This window comes from Talpa europaea (genome assembly GCF_964194135.1).
Source record: "Talpa europaea genome assembly, chromosome: 2".
Taxonomy (NCBI): Eukaryota; Metazoa; Chordata; class Mammalia; order Eulipotyphla; family Talpidae; genus Talpa; species Talpa europaea.
This window is the reverse complement of record NC_140068.1, coordinates 85,938,488-85,963,198: the sequence shown is the minus strand read 5'-3', so window position 1 is coordinate 85,963,198 and position 24,711 is coordinate 85,938,488. Positions and strand designations below refer to the sequence as shown.

The window sequence follows — 24,711 nt, the reverse complement described above, 5'->3', positions numbered from 1 at the left end:
GCAGCAGGTTTCTTTCCACTAAGAACTTAGATGGCATCTCTTGTGGGCCTGGGAGTTACTGCCAAAGAGGAAGGTGGAAGAGGACACAGTGTTGCATGTCTCTGGTGTGTCTGAGGTGTGGTTTTGATATTGGCAGAAGGGGACTGCCCCCCAAATACACTGAACCCAGACATGGTCCGAAGGCTGAGAGCTTGACGGTCTATCATTTCTGCAGGTGGGTTCCTGCATGATCAGATGGGGACGGTGCTGACCTTCGAAGAAGATAGCAGCCTCGAGTTCTGATGATGTCAGCAAGATGCGGTCTGATTAAAAAGAAGTTTCCCGAGGCAATGTGGAAGAGGAGTCTGTGAAGCTGGGATCTTTTGGGAGAGGTTGAGTCCCGCAGCAGCAGTGGGGCAAGATGGCTGTGCTCAGGCTCGGCTGAGGCGCTTGGCGACATCCGCATAGGCCAACTCAATCTCCTGGTCAGCTGCACAGGTGTTGGTGAACTCGTCCCGGGCGTAGGCATTCTTGAGGTACCGCCACAAGCCTGTCATCTCAGCTGGGAAATCATAGTTGCGATATTTCTTGGCCACAATCTACAACAGAGATAGCAGGACCGAGAGGGCATGAGGGCATACAACACATCAACAAGACATCAGAGGCATGACCTCCTGTGTATGCACAGCAGGACACCCCTCAAGGACTCACACCCAGACATCAGTCAGTATTTTTTAACGTCAGGTGGCAGTGCTGCCGACTTTATATTTTATATATATATTCTAAAATATTTATATGTAGGTATTTTAAGAAGGGAAGGAAAGTATATGGTATTAACAAGAAATTACTTTCATTACAGCACCAGATAATTCATTATTCTCAGTTCACTTCAGGTACAGTGGGCGCTACAGACATCCAGAGCCCCAAGCTTGTCCCCAGGCAAGGTGGAAGCGCCCAGGCCCATGTTGCACTGAATGAAGCAGGATCACAGTAAAAGAAAAGAGTTATAACGAAGACTTTGAAAGTACAGTTTCCTTAAAAATGGTAACATTTTTCTTCCTTTTTTTCATGTTTACCTTATTATGACCAAGTCTAACTGGTATTTGATAGCATTTTATACTTAATAAATAAAATTGACACTTTGATCTAATGATTCTGCTTCTAGGGACTTTTCCTTAGAAAATAATGATGGATGTCCACGAGATTTTGCTACACAAGCATGATCACAGTACTATCTGGAAGAGCAAAACATGGGACAGAACACAAATGTCCACGAACAGAATAATACATTATACTGTGTGGCTACAGCTGCACCCTGGAGTCCATCAAAATGATCCTGTGATCTGGAAAATCACAGTGATCTGGAGAAAATCCAGTGATATGCAAAATTCTTCAAGATTGTTCAGTTGAAAATAAAGTATGACAAATTTTGGAGAATTTGTATATATGATGGCCAGAAGTATATAAACAATATATCACCACTGCTTATGTCTGATGGATAGAATTAGAGACAATGCTTTTCTTTTTTCCCTTACCCACTTTACAGAAGCATCCTTTTTATAAAGGGGGCAAAACACAAACGGTGAGTTAGTCATTGGAATGAATACGTAGATTGAGGGTCTGATGGAAAGTGAATAAATAGTGATTTCTATTCTCTCCCCAGTTTGCCACACTTGGGGGCTGTGGACTTGAGTGTTCTGGAGAAGTGGAGAAATAGTAGCATAGTGGTTAAAAGCATGGGTTCTTGATTCCAATGGAGCTGTTCCATAGTCTTTGATGCCATGTAATAGCTGTGTGACCTTGGACTACTTCCTTAACCTCTCTGAGTCCCAATTTCTTTATCTCTAGCATAGAAGTGTTAATAAGACCTATCTAGAGTACTAAATTAGTTAACACACTATGCTTAGAGAGTCATGAGGCACAGACTAAATGTTCAATAAATATTACCTATTATTATAATTTATTGAGACCCAGCTTTTGCCCATTTGCCGGCATTCCTAGGTAAAGACAGGGTAGTCTCCTTAATAAAATCTCTCTAGCCTTCACGGGTGGTGACCTGGGCAGTCACATGGAACCTACACTCAGAAGGACCCTGCTTTTGGTTTCACCCTCTGCTATCAATGTATGGAAATTCTGAATACTTTTTTAATAAGAGGTCCTTTACTTTACTGTGCACTGGGGTTCATGCATTAGTTGCCTCTAGCTCTGAGAGGTTGGGGTTGGGGTAGCAAAGAGTAGCTGTGTCCTAAAGAACTGACTTCTAATACCTTCTCTTGCTTTCTTTTTTTGAGAGGACCCCACACCACTGGCTCCTGGAAACCTTCCACTTAGAGAACCTCCCCAACAGATCAGCCACGCTGGGATTTTATCTTCATTTTGGTACCAGTGATAGGGTTACCAAGAAGCTCTGGTAAGCTCTGGTAAGCTCTGCTGAGTGAATGACAATGATGACCTATTGCAAGAAAAGCCCAGTCACACAGATTCAACCACATCTCCATGGAGGATGCATTTATTCTCTTCCATTCTCCTACGCCAGTTTTGAACTTCCATTATAACACTAAGCTATATTCTATTCTGAATCACAGTTAATCTGCATGTCTGTTCTCTATTTCCTAGCTTGTGATAGTATAAGGACAGAGACCCCAGCTGCCTTCATTACGCTATTGATAAGAGTAATAACAACAACCAACATTGATTTATTTGCTATGTGCTCTGCTCCAGGTACTGCTTTACACACTTTGCAAGCTACTTATGTCTCTAAATAACTGCATAAGGAAGAGTGTCTATTCCCATTACAAATGAGAAAAGTAAGGCAAAGGGTGAGTAAATAAATAGATTCGATAAACAGGAATCTATCATCCTGACCATGCTCTGTTATCCTAATATCCACAACCTTGCCTTTAGTATCAAAGGTAATAGAATCATCTAGTTTTACAGACAGAAGCTCTTTAGCAACAAGCAAACTGGATCGATGAGAGATGAAGTGACCTGTACAACGTGACACAGGAAATCAACTAATTGAACAAATATCTATTGTGTAATCAATCAATATTTATTAGTCTTGCCTTTTACTCACAGTTCTCCCTACTTTGCCACTCAGCCCTATGTAAATGACACAGGAGCACTCAGAATCCCTTCTGTGCCTTTTATTGTTGCTTATCTCCAAATCTGCCCTCTTGTTTGCTTTTTTGTGATGTTGGGGTCTGGACTGTGCAAACCACACACTGCTTTATCATCTACCAATGTGGGGTGGGGGATGGGGCAGGAGTTCCTAGCAGGCTCTACCAAGAGGGGGCGCTAGAGAGCGCCTACAAGGGTGGAGGAAGGGGAAGGGCTATGCTGCTGCCTCTCAGTTTCCTTTGCTTCTGCAGCAGCAGTGGAATCCAGTTTGCTGTTTTGTTAACACTTGCAAAACCAGTGTCACCATACCAGCTCAGAGAGGCCAGCACATGACAGTGGCCCCCTGTGAGCATCTCCCCTGAAGTTGGACCCCAGCACCAGCTGAGCAGCAGCTCCTCTCAGAGATTCAGTGTTCTGCAGGGGTAGCAGGTAGGTCTTATTTAGGTTTCTACATTTTGATAATTCCAGCCCCTTCCCTTTGCACCCCCGCCCCAGGAGCAGTAGCTGCCTTCTGTAGGTGGAAACTGGTGGTATATTTCACCTTTCTAGATCGTTGGTACATAGCACTTATATAAATTCCCTCCGGTAAAGGACTTGAGTTTGGTATGGTCAACAAAGAAGCCACAATGTTCTGCCCAGCTTAGGTGTGGCCGATAACCATAGGTGATGGTGTCAGAGCCCCTGTGCAGAGCCATGAGCATAGACTGTGTCAACTCCCAGTGCCATCTTGGTTAATGAGCAAATCTATGTAGTGGTGGTAGCTCCACAAAGGGAAGTAGCTGTAATTTGCCAGAGTGGATGAAAAAGGCCCACTGTAAGGTCAAGGCATCAATCAAAATATGTTTCATAATTACAAATCAATCCAGAAAATGTTTCATAATTACAAATCAATCCAGAGAGAAGCCTCAAGTCAGTCCCTCCGTGGTGGAATTTATTTTCAAGTTTTTAAGAATATGAGTTTTAAAACAATGCAGTACATGATAAGTATTTGAGTTCCTATCAACTTTTCTGCTTGCTTCACAGTCTGAACGAGTTACTGGGCTAGACAGGGGTCCAGGAGGGTCTGCACAGGCCTGCTCACCCTGAGCCTTGGCCACGGGCCTGGTTGTTTCCTCACATTTGTTTCCTCACTTGATGTGGGGCAATCGATGAACACTAGAAGGGAGTGAAAGTTTAAGCCAGGCTCTCCATGAGTCCTGGGCCAAAGCAATTCAGCTTCTCAGAATAAAGAGGAACCTGAAAGTGAGCCAGGTGAGAGAGAAAGAGGGAGGATGAGCTGAGCAGGGGGCGAGGATGCACATGAAGTGCTGACATTTGCAGGAACTTCCATGCATGTTCTGAATTTGCTCTTTCATATGAAAACAGTTAGCTCCCACAGTCCAGACTAAGTTTTGGCATTGGAAGCCAAACTACAGCCTGACTTGGCTCCTCCTTCCCTTTTTCTGTACTTTGCAGGTTTGCCAGGTCTCTGGAATCTGATAAACTGGATCAGCAGAAATCCAAGGAGACAAGAGGCTAGGTCTTGCCTTTTTCCCCTTGCAGGGCATCCTCCCTTTGACCCCCAGCTTCTCCAAGTCAACAGCACATTGAACTACATCCAAGGCCAGAGGCATAACTCAGTTGTTTAGGCCTGGATGGAGCTGGCAAAATCATAGGATGAAGCACAGGATCTCGGAGATCCATTTGTTCAGCTTATTTGATAAATGATTCTCAGAAGGGTAGTCAGTACCTGTTGGAGTACATGAGAACCAAGAGAGAAATGAAAAGAGAGGAAGAATGAAATCCCACTCTCTTCTTTTAGGCTGGAGGAAAATTAGTTCCGAAAGACTAAATGATCTGTGATAATCAGTGGCAGATATGGGTTGGGAACTTAGATTTCCTGACTTCTAGAATGGTCTTTCCATTCTATAACTCTGACACAGTGTGAGTGAACTGGAATCATATTGTCCCTGCTGGTGCTGCTTATTCTTTAAAGAGAATAAAAGAAGTTTGGGGGTAGTGGGAGATATAGCTTGGTTGGGCCTACAAGTACCCATTGGCTTGGCCCCAAGCCCAGAGTGTCTTCATATTCATAAATCTTATGTGACTAACTCAGTTGCACCAGCATGCATGATTCTCTCCAGTCTTCAGTTCTGATTGAGACCGCAGGAGAACCAGCACACACACAGGTAGGTGATTTCAAATTAACTTGGTGTGTGCTTTGATTGAAAAGAAGCCTGCATTTCTAACCCAGAACTCCAGATGAAAAAGACAGGCATATCCAGCTAACAAATGTTTCTTCTCAGTGAAGGGGAGAAAGAAACTGGGAATCAAAAAGACATGAGCTAGGTGATCAAATGATCCATGAATGAGAATTTGTATTAAAGGGCCACCATGTACCACCATCAGACTTGGAGAAGGCCCTGTCCTCACAGAACTTACTCTCTGACTGAGACAATTAAATATAAGCACCTGTTAAAGCAGATAACAGTGTATGGCCCTATGGTATTTCTCTCTAGACTGGTGAGGTCAGGGAAGGATGTAAGAACAAGTGTTAGTTTAGAAATTTTGAATGATACAACTGCAGTCTTCAAAAGAGATGAGAGCTTGAGCAAATAAGCTCATTCTGTGTTGCTCTAGAGAGCAAAGGGTAGCAGGAAGGCATGTTTGGGCTCAATATAAGGAAGGGTGTTTTAATAATCAGAGCCAGCTAAAGTGGAAGGACTGGCTGCTTAGGCAGAGGGCTTTTCATCATCAGATGGTGCAATCCCAGCTGTCACAGATCCAAGAGAAGGTGGCCCAGTTTGGAGTGAGAGATTGTTTCAGATGACCTCGGAATTCCCTTCTTTGCAACTCTCAGAGCCTAAGATTCCTATGGGAAAGGATTACACTGCCTGTGGAAGAGAGGCCAGTAAGTGCAATGATAGCAAAAAAAAAACTGGTGTCATTTCTGCAGCCTCTACCTCTTCCACTGATAGCTGGAGAAGGTGATACCTGCCTGCCTAACCTAGGGAGCTGCTAGAGGGATGAGAAGGGGGCTAATTGCACAAATAATACATTCCTAGGAGGGAATATTTAATAGAGATGTGGGTTTGTGGCTGGTAAAACCTATGAGAAAGAGGCAAGGCTTTGGAGTGATAAGTCCATATAGAACTATATATGATATTATACTAGTAACTGTTAGAGATTGAGTCCTTACAATACACCAGGCATTTTAACACCTTAGTTACCCTCCCAACAACCCTGGAAGTAAGCAATATATGCCTATTTTACAGGTGAATCTGAAACCCACAGAGTTTATACACTCAGCAGGGAGTGCACGCTGATTTTGAGTCCTTATTCGTGTGACTTCAGAGCCTCAACTCTTGACCAATATGTGGCTCTATCCTTGACATGTCCACACGCATGACCTGGGCCTAAGATGGAGTCAGATCTAGTGACCTGGCTAGAGTTCTCTTACCTTGACCACATGTAGCTTGGGCAACAGATTGCAGTCGGCCAGTGTCAGATCGTCCCCATCTAGGAACTTGCGCCGTGACCCCTTGTCTTCGTCCCCAAAAGTGTTGCTGTCGATCTCCTCTGGCAGAGGGGTGTTCAGGTAGTCATCTAGTTTCTTCAGCACCTTGGTCAGGCCTCTTTCAAGGGCTGGCAAAGAACAGCAAAAGAAGTGTCTTTAGTCAAACTTCTTGCCACTAGATACAGACACAGGGTCTTCAGGATAAAGCAGTGTATTTCTCAATTTGCACCTAGGCTCCCTACCCATTATGGGACACCTGGGAGCCATTAGCAGCATACAGAAGAAGGGTTTAAATGGTCTGAGAAAGCAAAACTTGACCAAACAATAAACACTAGTTCATCTTTCTTTTTGGAAAAAATATATAGAAATCAAAAATTTAATAGCATTTATCTCCAGAAAATGCAATAATAATAGTCAAAGTTTCTCTTCTTATTTTGCTTATTTATATTTTGCCAATATTCCACAATTAACCCACATAATCATTTTGTAGAAAGATAGGACTATAAGTAAACAACAATAGCATAGCAGTCTTGGGACAGAGGTCTACAACAGATATTGTGAAAGCATGAACTATGGCTAACCCAATTTGAGGAGGACATGGCTTATAGGAGGAACTGGCAAAGGAAAGCAGGTGGCCCCATTTGGTGTTGCCCCCAAAGAACCAATGGATATCAAAGAAGTACTTGAGTTTAAACCAGAGAAGTTTGTTCTAAAAGTCAGAGCTATCCAAAATGGACGGGCCTGTGCAACAGGCAGTAGGGTCCACCCTATATGAACAATCACAGCTGCATGGAAACCTGTCATGGTTACAGCTCAAAGAATGAACATCCAAAGGAAGATTATATGGCAGGGGACTTTTCCAATCTTGCCTATCAAATACTTCATTTATTTGATAAGAAAAGAGCAAAACACTCCAAAGAACAATGTTTGGAAGTCACCAACATTCAGAGTCATTTCACAAGGCACCACACAGTCCCAGAACTCTACTGAAACTCTCCACCTGAGATCAGAGAACAGAGGTGGAGGAAGTGACTGGCCAGAACTTTGACCACTGCAGCTGCCCATCAGCCCCACTCTTAAGGGCTATTGATCCCAGACTCTGATTTAGAGCCTGACCCAGATATAATGGGAATCAGCCCTCATGTAAATTCCAGCAGTTCGAAGGGGGCTGTTGACCCTCAAGGAAGAGCCCAGGAGACTCTACTCTTGTTCAGATTTTCCCAAATGTGCCTTCTGTTAAACACTCCCCACATAACCCACGTTCATCATTTCATAGAAGAGCTTTTGTTTGAGACAATGAAATAACACCAGCCCAAGATAAATCAATTGAAAGCTTAATAGAATGTTTGAAAACAAGCTGGAGGTCGGACACAGTTTCCCAATATTGCCTTCTCTCTGGTGTGGCATTTGAACTTGTACTTCATCATCTGCTTTGTGTTTCCAGATGGGAAGAATAGAGCAGGCAGGACTGGGAAAAAATGCTTGTATTCCCCTTAATAATTGTCTAGACTGGGATGGGGTTGCAAGCCTATTCAAGGGCAAAGCAGAGGGTGGGTACTCAACAATACTCATTATACTCTTCCCTGCCCACCCCCAACAAAGCATTGTGATTTAGATTGGAGGGTTTTTCTTTTTTTTTTTTTTTTTTTGCTTCCTCAAACTGCTCTACCCCTTTCAGTTGTAGGGATTATGACAAAATCTTGATTATAATGGAGAAAGGAAAAATCAGATAGAGTGCCTGTCAAAATTTGACCAACTAATATCATCCTAGGGTAAGAAAGAGATGATGGGAAATGAGACAATTGCAGGTTCTAATTCTGAATGCCCCTCAGACACCTGAGATCACTGCACAAATCTGTGTCCAAGTCACCTAATCTGGGAACTATCATGAAATGGATAAAGGGAACTAGAGTAGCAACTGAAGTTCCTTGGAAGCACAGGAGCTTCTGGATAAATTTCAGCAATCTCTCTAGTGTAAAGTTTGGCAATGGCCCTGCATGCCATGTGACATACAGGTAGACATGTCCTGAAGATATCCTCCATTAGTCCATTTCATCACTGGCATTTGTGTATTTTTGATCAGGAAAGTGAAAGTCACAGCTGGTATAATCATGGAGAGGAGGAACTGAGCCAGCGTGGAAGGGCCCTGTGGCCTGGAGCTAACTCTGTGTTTCAATCTGACTCTGCAAAGCTGCTGAGGCTTAAAGCTTCAAGGTCCCTTAAATGCATGGGTCCCTTCCAAAGCCTTGAACTTGATTTTTAAAATTCCTTTTTTTGTATTTATTATATTGGCTTTGAACCCAATGGATCCTGGAAATATCCTGATCCTGGCACTTACTGACTGTGACCTTGGACAAGTTCCGTCAACTTCAATGAAGTTCAGTTTCTCATCTCAATGGCTGGACTCAAGATCCCTAACTTCCATTAGGTCATTGTGAGGATAAACTCAGATGATACAGGGAAAGCGCCTCCCAGAGTGCCTGGCCACACTGGGGCATCCGCTAATGATGCTCTTGCTATTGCATAACGGCCTGTGATAGAGGTCATCCTGCTCTCTGGCCCCTGCCCTTACTCTTGGTCAGCATATTCCACAAAGATTCACGATGAAGCAGAGAATGAGAGTCTGAAAAGCTCCAGTTCTGAGGTTTAGTTCACAGAGGAGGAAATCAATGGCTTCTCTTACTGATTCAATGTACAGCCACAGCCTTGTCCCTTACACCCCCTCAGTGTCCTTCTTGGTGACAAGCTGTGTTGAGAGGCAGAGCCAGAGTAGAACCGTCACAGCGCGCCTGTGCCAGCGCACACACTGAGGTTGATGTTACATAGTACTACTATATTATCGAATAACAGATGCCAGCACCAATACTTTTTCTGCCAGTTCTTTTCCTTCCTACCTGCCAACTCATTCCCCTGACCTTGGCTCAATATGGTATCCATAGAATTTAATTATCTCTTTTGGCTGACGGCACCTACGTCGTGAATCCACTGGTGCTGAACTTTCTGCTCTGGGGGAGGTGAAAGAAACCGGAGTGACAAGATGTTAATTCCTTGTTGGCAAGTGAAATCCTCCTTGCAAAAAACTTCCCCTGGGTAGCAGGATGGGGTAACCCTCAGACCACAGTAAGCAAGTCTGAGGTCAGGGGACCCCAAGACTAAGGATCACTAATGTTCCAGGCACGTGATGGATACCCAGTCCTTTTACTGCTTTCTTCTCCTCTCTACCCACCCTCCCCATAAAGATTTATTTTGTACCACACACAAATGCACTGGGTAAAATATGTGATGAGGAAACAAGGGGAATAGTTCATAAATATTCTCAGCCATATGCAAACAATCTCAAATTTATTTTTCTCTTTTTTAAAGAGGAAAAAAATCCACCCATTCCATGATCACTTCCAGATTCATTGAGGTTGATATTACATAAGACCCAATATTGTTTTCTCATCGTAGAGAAATAATGACTTGGAAACGGCAATTTGAGCTAAGAAAATAATACACTCTTAGCAGGGCATGGAGGCTGAATGGGGATCATGGAGCCAAGACTATAGCTCAGCCTGCAAGGCTCTTGCAAGAACGGCTCAGCCCTGGCTTGCTGGCGTGCTGTGTGCGGCAGGGGGCTGACAAGCAAGCAGCCATGCAGACCCCTTGGGGCTCAAACTTCACTTGGGGTGGGCCAGATGTCAAAGGTGGTCTTTGAAAGAACAGGGACAGCTCTGTGGGCTCAGGTTGCTGTGCTCTCGGCTTACTCCGGGTGGTTTTTCTCTGGCATGAGATAAGAACTTGCAGAGATAAGAGCCAGAGACCCACCTCTGACCATAGTCTCTGGCCTGATTGGGAATCTTTTTAACTCTCCCATGAAGAAGAAGTTGTAGCTACAGGGGACTGGTCCCAAATGATCACTCTGCTCTGCTGTGTTCCTCTTTGTTCTTATCCTGTTCCCCAGCATCAGCAAGAAACACTCACTAGATTTCTGAAGTGGACCAGAGATGTTTATACCACCTAGCATGTAAATATACAAAGACGCTATTGAGATGGGGATTATCATTTATTCCCCAATTAACAGATCAAGAAATTGAATCTCGGACTTATCCAAGAGGCATACACACAAGCAAACTGTCCAAATTACTCCTGGAATGTGCAATGAAAATGTACCTTGCTTTGTTTTTAACTGCTGCAGCCTTCCTCACAAGCTCTCAATCCTTGAGTAATGGGATAAATAACTTTAATTTAGTTCACTCCTGATTATAACCTAGTCTGATGTAATCATGTAAATAGGCCCTCTTGAGAGTTCTGTCTTTTGTATAAAGTGCTGGTTTTCTCAGACAGCCTCCTTCCCTCCTGCTCTTGCCCTGCATAGGAGGGGGTGGTGCAGGAGGAGCCTGTGACTCATGGCACGGAGGAGACTCAAGTCCTGGAATCTATGGGGTGGAGGCTTTGGGGAACTCACACAGGTCCCATGTCATCCCTCTTCTCAGGTGTGTGAACCTCCAGTTTCTTCGGGAATAACTATGGGGACGTTGATGCTCTGGTGGTGCCTGAGGTAGGCTGCATGCCTCCCTCCCAAAGCCTGGAAATGCACCCAAGCACAGTGGCACTCGGGGCTCCCCAGACCTGTCTCTGGTTCTTTGACTCCACTGCCTTTCTCTCTCCCTCTTTGCCCAACCACCTGGGCTTCCCTTTCCATTTTCCAAAGTCAAACAGTCTACAATTACAGAGCAATAAGCCTCCCTATAGCTGAGTTCCACATGAGTCTTCCATGGTCCTTGAGCTAAAATTGAGAGAGAAAGGAATTTAGAATATTTTGAGACAATAGCTAGACTTGCGAGGTTAATGTCTTCTTGGAAATGCTATTTCAGTAAATCAAAAATTAAATATGAATTCCTTTTTCTTCCTTAAAATTCCTTCTATAGAAATCCTCATTGCTCATAGGTTGATGGATGCCAAGGTTCAGATTAGAATCACGTACTCAGAAAGGGGAAGAGAAAAATGCTTTCAAAATAGAAGCCCTTTAAATAAGTAAGGAGCAAAACCAGGATTTAGAAGCAGGCTGTTGGATTCCACTTCTTTCACTCTGCAATTCAGTCTCTGGATGTCAAGGACTGGCTCGTTGCTTCTTGAGGGTCCACCCAACCCACCATCTTTCTTCCATGCTGCTGATTTTTCTCACACATCCTTATTCCCCCATAAGAGGATGGTTATGATGATATAATCTCTCAGATTCTTCTTAGGCCCTACCTACCAGCTGTTTTGATAACACATTTACATTCTTCTATTAATGGCTTGATTTTTGCATGGTACGCTCAATGGCCACCACTGCTCAGAAGTTATTTCTTAGTAGTGAGTCTAGTAAGACCCTTCACATTATTTCTCAGGTTAATTGGTGGTGGGAATTCCACGGGGACTATAACTGAGATGAGAAAGCATGCATTGTACAAAAATGAAGAATGATGTAAAAAATAAATAAAATAAAATTTTTTTAAAAGCAACAAATACCAATTCTGCCTATAGCTGGGACCAATGCCCTCATACCCTCTGTGTGATAATGAAACATTCCAGTGAAAAGCAGGCTGTCAATTTGGGTTTTGATATGAAGAAAGGAATATACAAATCTTGAGAAATACCTGGAGGAGTGAATGAAGTTTTTACTTTTCATCTTCTCATTTGAAATCACATCAGTAGAATCAAAAGATGCTCCTCAAGGGGTATAGCTATATTTGAAGGAGACCACAGTGGAGCTTTCTCTGGCCATCAGATATTATTGGAAGCCCAATAATATCTGAAAATACAAAGATGACCATTCCTCACTGACATGAAAACATAGGAAGAACCAGAAAAATCAAATACAAGAATTTAACATTACCTTCTCCCTTCCATGTTTGGAGGAAGAAGTCTTTCTTTAGAACCCAAGAGAGGTCAAATTACTCTACAGGAGAAAGGCCCAGGGCAATAATCCAGGATAGTGCAGGGGGCTGGAGCAATCACAAGTCACAGAGAGTTATGAGGACTGGGGAAGAGGAGGAGCTGGCCAGGTGGGTGGAAATGTCAATGCTATCTCCTCACAGAGCACAGGAGGGAGAGTTAAAATGATCTAAGTGTTTGTTTGTTTGTTTGTTTGTTTTAAGGACATTTGACTTTGTGATAGGCACTATAACTCCCCCAACCCCCAACCAACCCCAAGAAACTTTCTGTAAAGATCATATTCATTTTTCAGGTTTTGGGAATTAGTCATGTAGCTCCTCTCTCTTGTAAAAGTCCTTAAAGAGAGAGTAAGGTGGCCCATTTATAGTTTAGTTACATGAGTATGACTGATCACACAGAGGCAAAATTACAAAGCAAGTGGAAACTGGGTCCACGCCCTTTGATCCACAGTGACCTTCTAGAACACATGGAGGTCAGGCTGATCCCCAGGGACCCTCTGTCTCTTGATGGCCTTAGAATGTGGGGAAGCAGCCATGGCAACAGGGTTGTACAAGATGAATGAGGCTCTCTTTCAGGTTGGGTGGGCCCTCCTTGCTGTGCCTGGGCCCTCTGGCTAGGTGAGCATGCTACAGATGTCATCAGGGTAGGTGCAGAGAGAAAGTGGGTGAGCAACATCAGGGAGCTGTGGGCCAGGCCACACTGGAGGACTTGTGATAATGGACAGTAGCAGAGTGGAACATCTACTCTGGCCTCCAGAAGATCTGGGTTTGAAGCCTGCCACTGGGTATAGTTGTTCAAAATTATTGTAGCACCTTCTCTAGAGCCAAATGCCTGCTGGAACTTAACGAAAGATAGCTATTATGGATACAGAATTTAAATGTATAAGAGGATGGGAGGGACAGAGACTGAGTGGAAGACTAGAGAACAAGAGAGCAACTCAAGACAGAGGCTCAGTGTGAAGTGAAATTTATCTGAGCATCTGGAATCCCCCAGGTGCAAGGAGGGCCCTGGAGAACTCAGAGGATGATGCTCTCACTTGATTGCTTCACATGTCAGAATCCCAAGTCACCTGGAATCATTGCCTTGGGCCTGGCATTGTTCTCTCTAGGCTGCATGAGTGCATCACATGTGTTGGTCTGATAGTTTGGAGAATTCATGCCCACCTCTGCCATCAGACCAAGAACACTGGACTTGGCCTCAAGGTCAAAGAAGAGGATGTTGTCAAATTGGCTCTGGCTGTGAAATACCCAGGGGCTTTCATGTGGGAAGCAATTCTTAGGAGTTTGTTTCTAGGCACTGGTGAAAACAGGAAAGGTGGAAAGACAAATAGCAGTTTATGAGAAAGCAAAATGCAATGGCAACTTCAACAGATTCCCTACTGTTTCCTCATGCAGCTCAGCTGGACTGGAGAAGAGTTTGCAGCTCCTGCTGCGGGGGGCATTATTTGTTTGTTCTAGAAAGAAGCCCAGCCTTCCATGGGAAAGTAAATTGAATGGTAAATTCCTATGGTTCCTTCCAGCAAGGGGCCAGTAGAAATCTTTTTATTCCCAAGGCAAGATTCAAGTCTTACAACTATGGTGGATTGGAATATAGGACACTGTTGGACATCCCCGACAGCTTCACCCTTGTCACGGAATTGTGGGTGATTGGGACACACTGATATGTTTCTGAAGGATTCATGGAATTGATCGTCGCCCCATAGCTCCCTCCCCAGGTCCTGCCTGGGATAATTGTGAAAAATTATCTATCCTGGGCTTCCTTGGTGATGCAGCAGGTTGAGTGCAGCGCTCTGAAGCCATCCGCAGCCTCCTCCTTGGAGCCTGTTCGATTCCCCCCCAGCCAGGGAGAAACCCACATGGCACCGCAGACCTCTCCTGTCTCACCTGCTGCTCCCCTCAGCAGTGTATTTCAGTCCTTCTGCCTGTTCTGCTCCCTGCTCAGTCTCTGGTGGATTCTCTCACCCTCCCATGCCTGTATCCCAGTGCTTGCATAAATAAATAAATCTTTAAAAAAAAAAAAACCTATTCTATACAGTTCCATAAATTGATCTTACATTTGCCCTATATTACAAATTATTATTCCCAACAACAAATAACAACATCAAAAATTATTTTTGTAACAAAGACAAGTATTGTCTTTGGCAATTATTTGACTACATCGAACACCAGCATGGTAAAAATTTTAAGAAAACTTCAACATGCCTTTCTTGAGATTTTTTTCAAGTTGTGAAGAAGGTAGGTTAAATCTAGAAATTCCAGATTCGGATCATTTTGTAAATCTCCTAAAAGCCACATTCATTTGCAGAAAGATTATTGTGTAGGACTTCAAATTTAGGTTTCCTTTTGTGTACATATCTGTACTGTGCACATTTCCCAAACCTTTATTTATCGACAGGAGGAGAGAGCGCCTCACTCCAAATGGAACCAGCTCCAAAGGACACTGCAGAGACTTTGCAGGGAGAGTGCCAGCCAGCAGGAGCCACTGGGAAAGAATGTTCTCTGTTAGGGGCCTGGGCCTGCTTCAGCAATGGGGCGGTGGCGACCCCTTCTGGCCTGTCCTTGGGCAAAGAAAAAGCCTGTGAGTCTTGTCTCTCACAGAGAACATGTATGTGTGTTTTCTATTAGGCTTTCCAGAAACTCATAAATGGTTGTAAAACCCATTGTGCTAATAGAAAGAACGACATAAATGCTGACTGAAGCTATTAATGCTGGTTGTAGTTTATGCAGCAGACTGAGTCAGGCTGAAAACTGTGAGATTTTTTATGGTTTTTTTAGAACAGGTTATTCTGAAGTAGCAGCCATAGATTAGGGTTAATGCTGACGGTCAAACCTTTGGAATCAGCTGGTCAAGGAAGATTTAAACTTTCTGGGTCATCTGTCCTGGTGTTTTGCTAGAAACTTTCTTCCTCAACATGCCCTCCCTCCAAACACTCAGACTGAAGTGATTTAACCACATTTTGTCTTGCTTCACCCGCCAATGGCCACATCTTTTATATAAATTTAAAAACTGCCACGCTGCTACCACAGCTCTAATCTACATAATTACTGGTTTTAGTCATTCTGCGATTATCCTATAAATTCTCCTCAGTTGCCCTTTCTTTCATTTGTTAAACAGGTATCATTGAGCACCCACAGTTTTGACTTCTTTGTTCCCAGGGTCCTGAGTCAGACCCTAGGGGTGAAAGTGGGATTAAGTGCATTTTGGGAAACATGCTCGGTAGTGGGAAAGTGAGTATTTGTTGGTTTATGAACTGATATGGTCTGTTTCCTGAAAGACATACCGCTATCTAAAACCTCAGCACCATGTGCATTTTAAGTAACGGATTTTATTAAATGTATAATGCACACAGTCCCTAGCAGGGGGCATGGGACAGCTGCGGGGGGTGGTCCTGACTTTCTCACATACTAGCTTGGGTGGCTGCTTCACTGCTCGTGCCTTAGTTTCTTCATCTGCAAAATGGAGATCATAACCTGGCACACCTCCACGGTTATAGTGATGCCCTTAAAAAGGCTTAGAGCACTCACTGGCTTGCCATGGAGGGTTGTTCTGTACAATGTGGAGTGAGTCTCACATGTAAGAATCAAAGCTATAGAAAAGTGAAAAGTTCTTAGAGTTGCAAGAAAAAATCTGCATGATCAATATCATGTTTGCTTTGTCCTCCACCCTGAAGAAGTCCCCCAGATGAATTATGCAGAGCCTTTTCTTGAGTATTCAGCTGGTCCTTTCATTCTGACTCTGCCACCTGACCGCAGTTCCACCAGAGCCTGCTTTCTTCCTAACAGTCATGCACTTGGGGAACCTTACCAGGGGTTGGGGGTGACAATATTTTTGCAGAATTTCCCAGATATGCCACAATTACATGCCCCCCCTTGTTCTAAGAAGCTCTCTGGGGCCCTTACTTGCCCCAACACAGATCACAGTATGGGGGGATGGAGAGGGAAATGCAGGATGAGTCTTTCATCTTCTAAAGTTTGAAGAAAGCAGCAGATATTAAGTGTGCAATTTTACACTCTCTCTCCTAAAATCTAGGCGGGGTAATGGTTCAGATTTGGTCAACTCCAAAAGAGAATTTGAAATAGTCTCTCTCTCTCTCTCTCTCTCTCTCTCTCTCTCTCTCTCTCTCGTGATGATTACATCAGATGTTTTCACTATAGTAAAAAAACACCTTGATTTGAAAATGAATTATATATAAGAATTATTCTTTCTTTGTTACTAACGAAACTCAGAATTGTACCCAGTCAGTAACACTTATCTTTCCAGACCCCCAGACTTTCATGGATAGGGGCCCAATAGCCTGGGTTCTGGACAACAGAAACAACAGGATGGATTTCTGGGAAATGACAGAGAGAGAGAGATGGAGCTGGCATTGCCTGGTCCTCAGATATAAGGTGAAGTGGAACATGTGCTGGTGACATGAGAATGGAAGTCACACATTAAAAAATGGAGAATCAGCTGTTTTAAGGAACTGGATCCATGATTTCTTTAAGCAACTACAATCGTCGAGAACTTTCTACTCTCTAGACTTTTGTTATTTGAGAAAAGCATATTCCTACTAAGAAGTAAACATTACAAAAGAGTGTTTAGAGCAGGGCATAGCACACAGAAAAATGCTATAGAGACTTCTGCTAAGCAAAATAAAATCAATTTTTGCTTTAGCCTCCACAATCAGGTCTCTACTTATATGTAGCCAAACAACCTTTGCCAATACACACAGGTATTGCCAATATTTCATTATTACATCATTGTCCTAGCACCATGCCCAGTGCCTGGTACTAAGAATTTGTTGAAAGAATGAGCTAGAGTTGAAGAAAAGGTGAGCGACTCTCACATGTGTCTCATATGCTTCGGTGACTTCCTTTAACTCATTAGAAGCTCTGAAATGGTTCCCTTTCTTTGAGTAATTATAGTGCTTGGTCTCTAGGGGATGGGTAGAGGGATCTATTTGTTTGGTCTGGAATGGCCCCCTCTAGGTGGGGCCTGGGTCATCACCAACCGGTACCTCTCTGCCAGATGGCATGGGTAGAACTGGGGCCAGCAGCAGACCTGGGCAGAGGGTTGAGGTCTCCACAACGGAAACAGCACATGGGTAACTCACAGCGCAAACATCGATGGGCACGCATAGTCAGAGCTCAAGCTGCATGTGGAGGTCTGAGAAACTGTGTTCAACCCCCTTCCCTGGGATAGTCATGAATGGAAGGGGTTCTGGACATAAGCACAGAGAACTGACTTCCAGATCATTAAATGCTTCTTCAACCAAGGGTCCCTAAAGACACTATTTGACCTCTGTTTCTGGCTAGAAGAGCACTGGAATTTAGTCTTCTATGTTTTTTCTTTTGGTTTTTGGTGAACCTTTACCTTTAATACCAAATCTAATATTCACTGAATACAGTTACAAAAAAGCAAGGGTGAAAAGAAAAATACTATTTAAACAAACACCACCATGGCACAGAGTTCATGAGGGGAGCTGTTCATTCTTCTATTACTTGACTCTAGTTTTTCATTTTCTCACCATGTAGATTGATCCTATATAGCAGAGGCTATATGAACATTATGTTTTCTGTTGAAAACTAGTTCTAGTCATAGATCATCATAAACTTTCACTGGAGACTGGAAAATTTCAAAGATCAAGAGAACGGAGAATAAGCAATATAAGATAGACTTGAAAATGAGGACAGGCTGGGACAGGAAGTGGCCTGGAGGAAATGCTCTTGACATTGGTGTGTCAGGTTAGACTCTTTCATCATCTCTCAGGTAAATGAGCAGACAGGGCAGGGCATTTTGAAGTGCTTGGGATATGGTTCATTCACTCATTGAATAAATGTCTATGAAGCACCTGCACTGACCAGATGCTGAGCTGGCCTCCAGGGTGATAATAATGAATGAGTCACATATATATGTCTGCTCATGGGGACTGCTGCCTCCAGCCCTCCTCCCCAAAGCATCCTCCTGGACCAGAGGCATTAGCACCACCGGGTGCTCTGAGTGGCATCCCAAGCCCACCACATCAATACCTGCATTTATCAAGACCTCTGTCTGCTTTCAACTGTGCATTTAAGTTGGAACATGGACTGAAGAACAAGGCAAGCAGAATGCAGTGCCACTTGACCTCTAAATCCTGACCATATGCATCTCCTTGGCTAATGAGGTTACTGAAGCTGAACTCATGCATGGCTCTAGGTGGGTAGGGTGCCTTCCCAAAAGACTGCTCTAAAGCAAGTTAAAAAAAAAAAAAAAAAGGACTGGGGTTTTAAAGTCAAAGAAGTCAGAGTCTTGTACAGGAACTTACTCTTTTTCCAAAAGTCTATCTTCCTAAGTTGCAAATAAATTCAGACTGAATTTAACCCCTGGTTTCAATTCTTATGTTTAAGTGTTACTTTGGGGCCTCCCATGGTGGCTCAGGCTGTTGAGTGCAGCGCTGTGAAGCTGTCTGCAGCCTCTGCAGCACCTGTTTGATCCCGGTTGGTCGGTGAGAATCCCACATGGTGCGGCAGACCTCTCCTGACTCGCCCACTGCTCCCCTCAGCAGTGTATTTCAGTCTGTCTGCCTGTTCTGTTCCCCACTCTGTCTCTGGTGAATCCTCTCACCCTCCCATGCATGTGGTCTGTACCCCCATTCTTGTATGCATGAATAAATAAATCTTTAAAAAAATAAGTGTTACTTTGTTTGTAGCAAAAGTATTTAAAAGTTGAGAAATGTCAGCTTCTATCTTGTGTCCATCACTGGTTCCATTATGTCTTCTGAACAATTTTTTGAAAGTTCAGATTTTCTGGTGTGAAATCAGTGAATGTTGCCCATCCTGCCTGGATCAGATGGTGACAAATTTAATTGAGTTTCTAATGGGGATGGAGGGGCATAGTTTCTGCTAGAAGGTTCAAGAAGACATGGATTTCATATCCTCAGCTCTCCCAAAAATAGGGAAACATTCTGCCTGCCAATTTACCCAACGTCCATCTCCAATGAAAGCCAAGAGAGAAGAGGGAGAATTTTCCCTCAAAGCTATGCTCTAATCATAGATGAGTATAGTCATCATATAAACGAACTAAACACACCCGACATATACACACACAAGAAAAATTACAGACAGACAGACAGACACACACACACACATGACTGCACTGCTGTGGTATAAGCACCGCTATGCTTCATGGTAAAAATGCGAGACCCACGTATTCTGTGACTTATGTAAGAAACACTTTTTTTTTATTATGTGATATATGACCCTGTTCACAGAAATATCAGAATACTCACAAGCTATTATGTGTGTGCATGTGAATACTATATATATATGAAATATATGAGATGCTTGAGATATAGATGTATATAATATATATGTGATATATATGATATGTGTAAGAGATATATGAAATATATGTGGATGTGGATGTGTGTGGATGTGGATGTATGTGTATACACACACACATACACACACACACACGAGGGAGAGAGAAAGGAAGAGGGAAAATGTACTTAGTTTCCCTGTGCAGACCTCACAAAGACAAGAGGTGTCGGTAGCACAGAATGAAGTAACAGTAGCCAGAGGTGAAAGAGCATTTAACTTGTGTTCAAATTAATCATTTAATGTTCCTTTATTCCCCAGGCCTTGATCTGCATCCAGATCAGGGCAGGAGAACTGGTTCTGGTCAGACAGCGGGAAATTCCACCACATGGAATGGTGTTGGTGGTCTCTGCTGCGCTGTAGCCCGGAGCCCACACAGCTAAGGCCGGCTCCTTCCACTAATGAATGCGCCCACCCATGCAGGACCCTCCACCTCCTTCCCCTTCCTCCACTCCTCCTGCCCCCCTTCAACACGACCCAAGCCACCAAGCTTTCTTTATGTCTGCCCAAGGATTGTTTCAGGAACGAGATTTGTTCAATTATAAATGGCCAGCATCCGCCGCAAATGAAGCAAATCAAAGACCCTCTGGAAGAATCCCCTGGGCAACTCCTGGGAGGTGCCAGAAGGGAATGTTCCCTGCTCCTCCTCCCTCATGCCCTCAGTATCAAGGACCCTCCGCCTAGAAGATGTGCATCTCTGAGCGCATGCCAAACCTCAGAGGTGGGTCCCACCGAGCCTACGTTGTTTTTTCTTGTGAGAAGGCTAAGCAAAGCAAAACTTTAACCCAACAAACAAACAAACAAAATACCCCAAGTTGGCTCTTGGCTTGCAGGGGTTGCCAAGGCAGCCTGAAGGGCTCCTTTATGGAAGGGGACAGCAACACTGCCTTATGAGGAGGTAACAAAACAGCCACCTCCTTACCCTCACCAGTGCGGTGGTTGGGGACCACCCACGGGCTCTGTCATGATAACAGTCTGGGCTGAGGTCTTCATCCCGGGAACCTGTCATCCCAAGTCGGGACACAGCTGTGCTTCTCCAAAAGATCTGGTTGTTCCCAACAGAAGCTATGGGAGCCCACCGCCACCTCAGTGACTTCTGTTTCCGAGTAGGGGAATTATAACTCACATTGCTATGGCTTTCGCGGAGTGCCTCATCTTCACCTCAGAGCACGAGGTGAATGTGTGTGCATGTGAATACTATATATATGAAATATACGAGATGCATGAGATATAGGTGTATATGATATATATGATATGTGTAAGAGATATATGAAATATATGTGGATGTGTGTGAATGAAAGGTGGGGACCACGTCTCTTCCCTTGGAAAGGCTGTGACAGGGGTTTGAGGGCTGGGAGGGAGGGAGAGGGGAAGGAAACAGGCGCCTGGTGCTTGAAGTGGTTTGAAATAATAAATACACACAGTCTTTTTTGCAACATGGCTTGAAACATCCTGGGGAATCTGGAAGAATGTTCCACCTCGCCTGCCCACCACTCTCCTCCCACCTACACCCAACAACAGTCAGCTTTCATGACACTTGGGGATAAAGCATAGGGCCTTTGATAGTAAGGGGCTTGTTAGGTGCAGACTAATAGCCTTCCTACACCATCTGGAGTCCTTTCGGACGCTTTTGTATTTTAGGACAAGGAAGTGTGTCAGACTGGAGGTGATGGAAGGGAGAAGAGGCAGCTCCAAGTTGTTTGTCACCAGGTAGCCAACAACTACTGGAGGGCCCATGGTGCTGGCGGACACGCCCCAAAGGCGTCTTCAAGGCCCTGAAGAAGAGCTGGACTCTTTGGAAGCCCCAGCCAAAGCTTAATCAAAATTGAGTCTGGGTAGTGTTTAGTTAGAAGCTGCTTTGATCCTCAGGCTAAAACTGATTAGTCTCTAGTGCTGATTCCTCTACCTGCCAGAAGAGGGCAGCACATGCCGCTTCATTACACAGAAAGCTGGGCCTCCAGTTCAAAGGGTGGACACCGTTGTGGAATTTGGGGAAGGATTTGCAAAATTAACACTACAGTAGCAATAACTATCACACACTGGTGCCTACTGTATGCCAGGAACTATCCTAAGTATGCTCATACATTAATTCATTTAATTAATGTGACAGTGCAAGAAATGGTGCTATTAAAATCTCTATAGTAGAGATGAAGAGGTGAGAGGTATAGAAGTATACTTTGCTACTGCTGTTGCAGCCTGGGACTTCCAAAGACAGAGATCAACAGATATAGTCCCAGGGCCAAATTCAGCCCACTGTGCATTTTTATACTGCCTTCTAGAATGGTTTTCACATTTTTAGATAGTTGTGGAAAAGCCAAAAGAATAATATTACATGACACATGAAAGTGATGGGACATTCAAATTTCAGTATCCAACAATGAAGTTTTATTGGAATACAGCCACACTCACTTGTTTACATATTGTCGGTGGCTGCTTTATAGTTCCAGAAGCAGAGCTTAGCAGTTGAAACAGCCCACATTACCCACAAAGTCTAAAATATCTTTTATCTGAACATCTATAGAAAAAGTCTGCCTTTTACTGTAACCTAAGAGATAAGTGCTACCTGTTTCCGGACAGGAGAGACAGAGGGTGGAGCTAACATTTTATTGGCTGTGGAGTTAGGACAGCAATCCCAGGGGGATCTGGAAGCCACGTGGACCTCTATTTTCTTTCTTTCCAACAAGGTAGCTCAACATCAAGCAGAAGGGAAGGCTTATAACTCACTGCACAGTTCCTGGGAAGTAATAGAATGTTCGATGTGGAAAGGGCTTTGGGAATTGCCTAGCATAGTTCATCAAGACTAAGATGTACATTTCTCCCTGTATGACATCTTTGAAATCAGGCTGTCTTACAAAATGTTATAATTTAGGTGAAAGCTTTTTGTGTACTTGAAAGCATTTTTTTTGGTTTTATAATAGTAAATGACAATGTTTTAAAATAGAAGACAACCTTAGATGAGGAGGTCCCAGTCCCAGAGGTCCAGCCTCTTTCTTTGCCATTCATGTGACACCTCCTTCTTTAGGTGGTAGCTTCTGTGATTTCACTGTCAACTATAGATTTCATTGGAAACATCTGCTTAGCACGGAGTTGAAGTTTATGGTTCTCAACTTTCTATATGCCAAATGGGCTGGTCTTATTTAGCATTTTATTTAAAGGCTTTATAGATGTTATTAATGGGGTGAGAAGGGCCTCCCTGGTGGCGCAGGCAGTTGAGTGCCACACTGTGAAGCTGTCTGCAGCCTCAGCAGCGCGGGTTCAATCCCGGCAGGCCGGCGAGAATCCCACATGGAGCGGCAGACCTCTCCTGTCTCACCCACTGCTCCCCTCAGCAGTATATTTCGTCAGTCTGCCTGTTCTGTTCCCTACTCTGTCTCTGGTGAATCTTCTCACCCTCCCGCACATCTGGCCTGTACCCCGGTTCTTGTATAAATAAATAAATCTTAAAAAAATTAAAAATAAAGGGGTAAGGAGATTACATTAGGAAGAAGGTCTTTTAACTCCTGGGTTGCGGGGGGAGTGTAGAGCAGAGCAGGCTGCACGGGGAATCAGTCTGGGTGCAGTTCAGTTAGGCTGGCAGCAAGGTGGAAGGTCAGGAATGAGCTTGTATGGGCACAAACAATTAGAACAGGTGGGGAAAGAAAGAAAGACTGCCTGAGCTACAGAGTCTTTTCTTATCAGCATCAAACAGGAGCATGGTCCAATATAGGGACACCTTTTAGAAAAGAAAAAGCAGGAATGATTTGAAGATTTGGGCCGAGATGGAGGAAGGAGCAAGCAGGCAGTGTAGCTGGTGCCCACGCTGCCTGGCATGAGGGCTCTGGGGAATGATAAAGAGTAAAGAGACAGGCAGCATGAGAGTGACGGAGGTATGCTAACAGCCAGTGCAGTTCTCCAGGTACACAAGATCCTCCCAATGAGATGAGCTGGCTGAGGTTTCTGGAATCCCCCAAGAGTCTTCCTCATGGTACGTGGCTCTGATGAACAGTTTTCTCAGAATAAACCTGGGAGCACACTGCTTGCTTCCAGTTTCCAGGAAGTGTAGCCACTGATGCCAGCCTTAGGGAGGAAGAAATCTATACCCACATTTGGAAAGAGAACCAGAACTGCTCAGAAAACTTGGTGATCCATGTCTACCCATTTGTTCTGGCAAAAGCTCTGGGGCCAGGACGTGGCAGCAGCTGAGACACAGTCACCCTCCTTCTGCAGCAACAGCCAGGGTGGCTGTGGACTGGAGTAGAGGTTGACTGTAGTAGGGAGGGAGCAGCAGAGGGCAAAGCCCCAACCAGGTGCTTTTCATTTGGGGACATGTGTCCTGGATTTTCTGCGACAGTACCCATTTCTTATGATTTGATTATTTTCATTAAGGCAATTTGTTAGACATCTGATTTTCAGCTTGGAAAACATGGCCGCCATGCTCATAACTAATGAAGGGTAAAAGCTGGTGGCACGACTCAACCTAAGCCTGGGACCGGTACTCGAAGCACCTAACCCTGAGCACAAAGGCCCCAGAAGGCCTGGAGGCCTTTATTTGGGAAGTTGGAAGTGTCTCATTAGGATTAGTATTCTGGGACAGCTAAGGCAGGACATCGTCATGTCTTTTGTTAGTGTCAGGGGCCACATTCTGCAACACAGTGAGGGGCCATCTGTTATGGCAGAAAGAGACAGGCACAGGCAGGCTGCTGTGAGTTTTAGAAAAGACAGAGAGCAACAGGAAAATCAGTGACACAGGCCTGAGGATGCAGAGATATCTCATGGGTCGTCAAGAGCAGATGGGGAAAAAAAGAAGAATCTGGGATTTCCGGGTTGGGGCGGGCACAGGTGAAAAGCACAGGGCAGGGAGGCAGTGAGAGACAGGGAGAA

At 44.1% G+C, this 24,711-nt stretch overlaps 1 protein-coding gene across 1 annotated transcript in view; it reads right to left on the bottom strand.

Annotated features, from left to right (window-relative positions):
- Positions 1-410: 410 nt before the first annotated feature.
- The window catches only part of CLIC5 (chloride intracellular channel 5), a gene marked incomplete at both ends in the record, with an annotated part of 101,329 nt that continues 77,028 nt past the window's right edge, over positions 411-24,711 (bottom strand). The window contains 2 exons of the mRNA XM_084258955.1: positions 411-578; positions 6,539-6,723. Coding sequence (XP_084115081.1) covers positions 411-578; positions 6,539-6,723 — 353 coding nt within the window. The remainder of the gene's footprint in view (positions 579-6,538; positions 6,724-24,711) is intronic.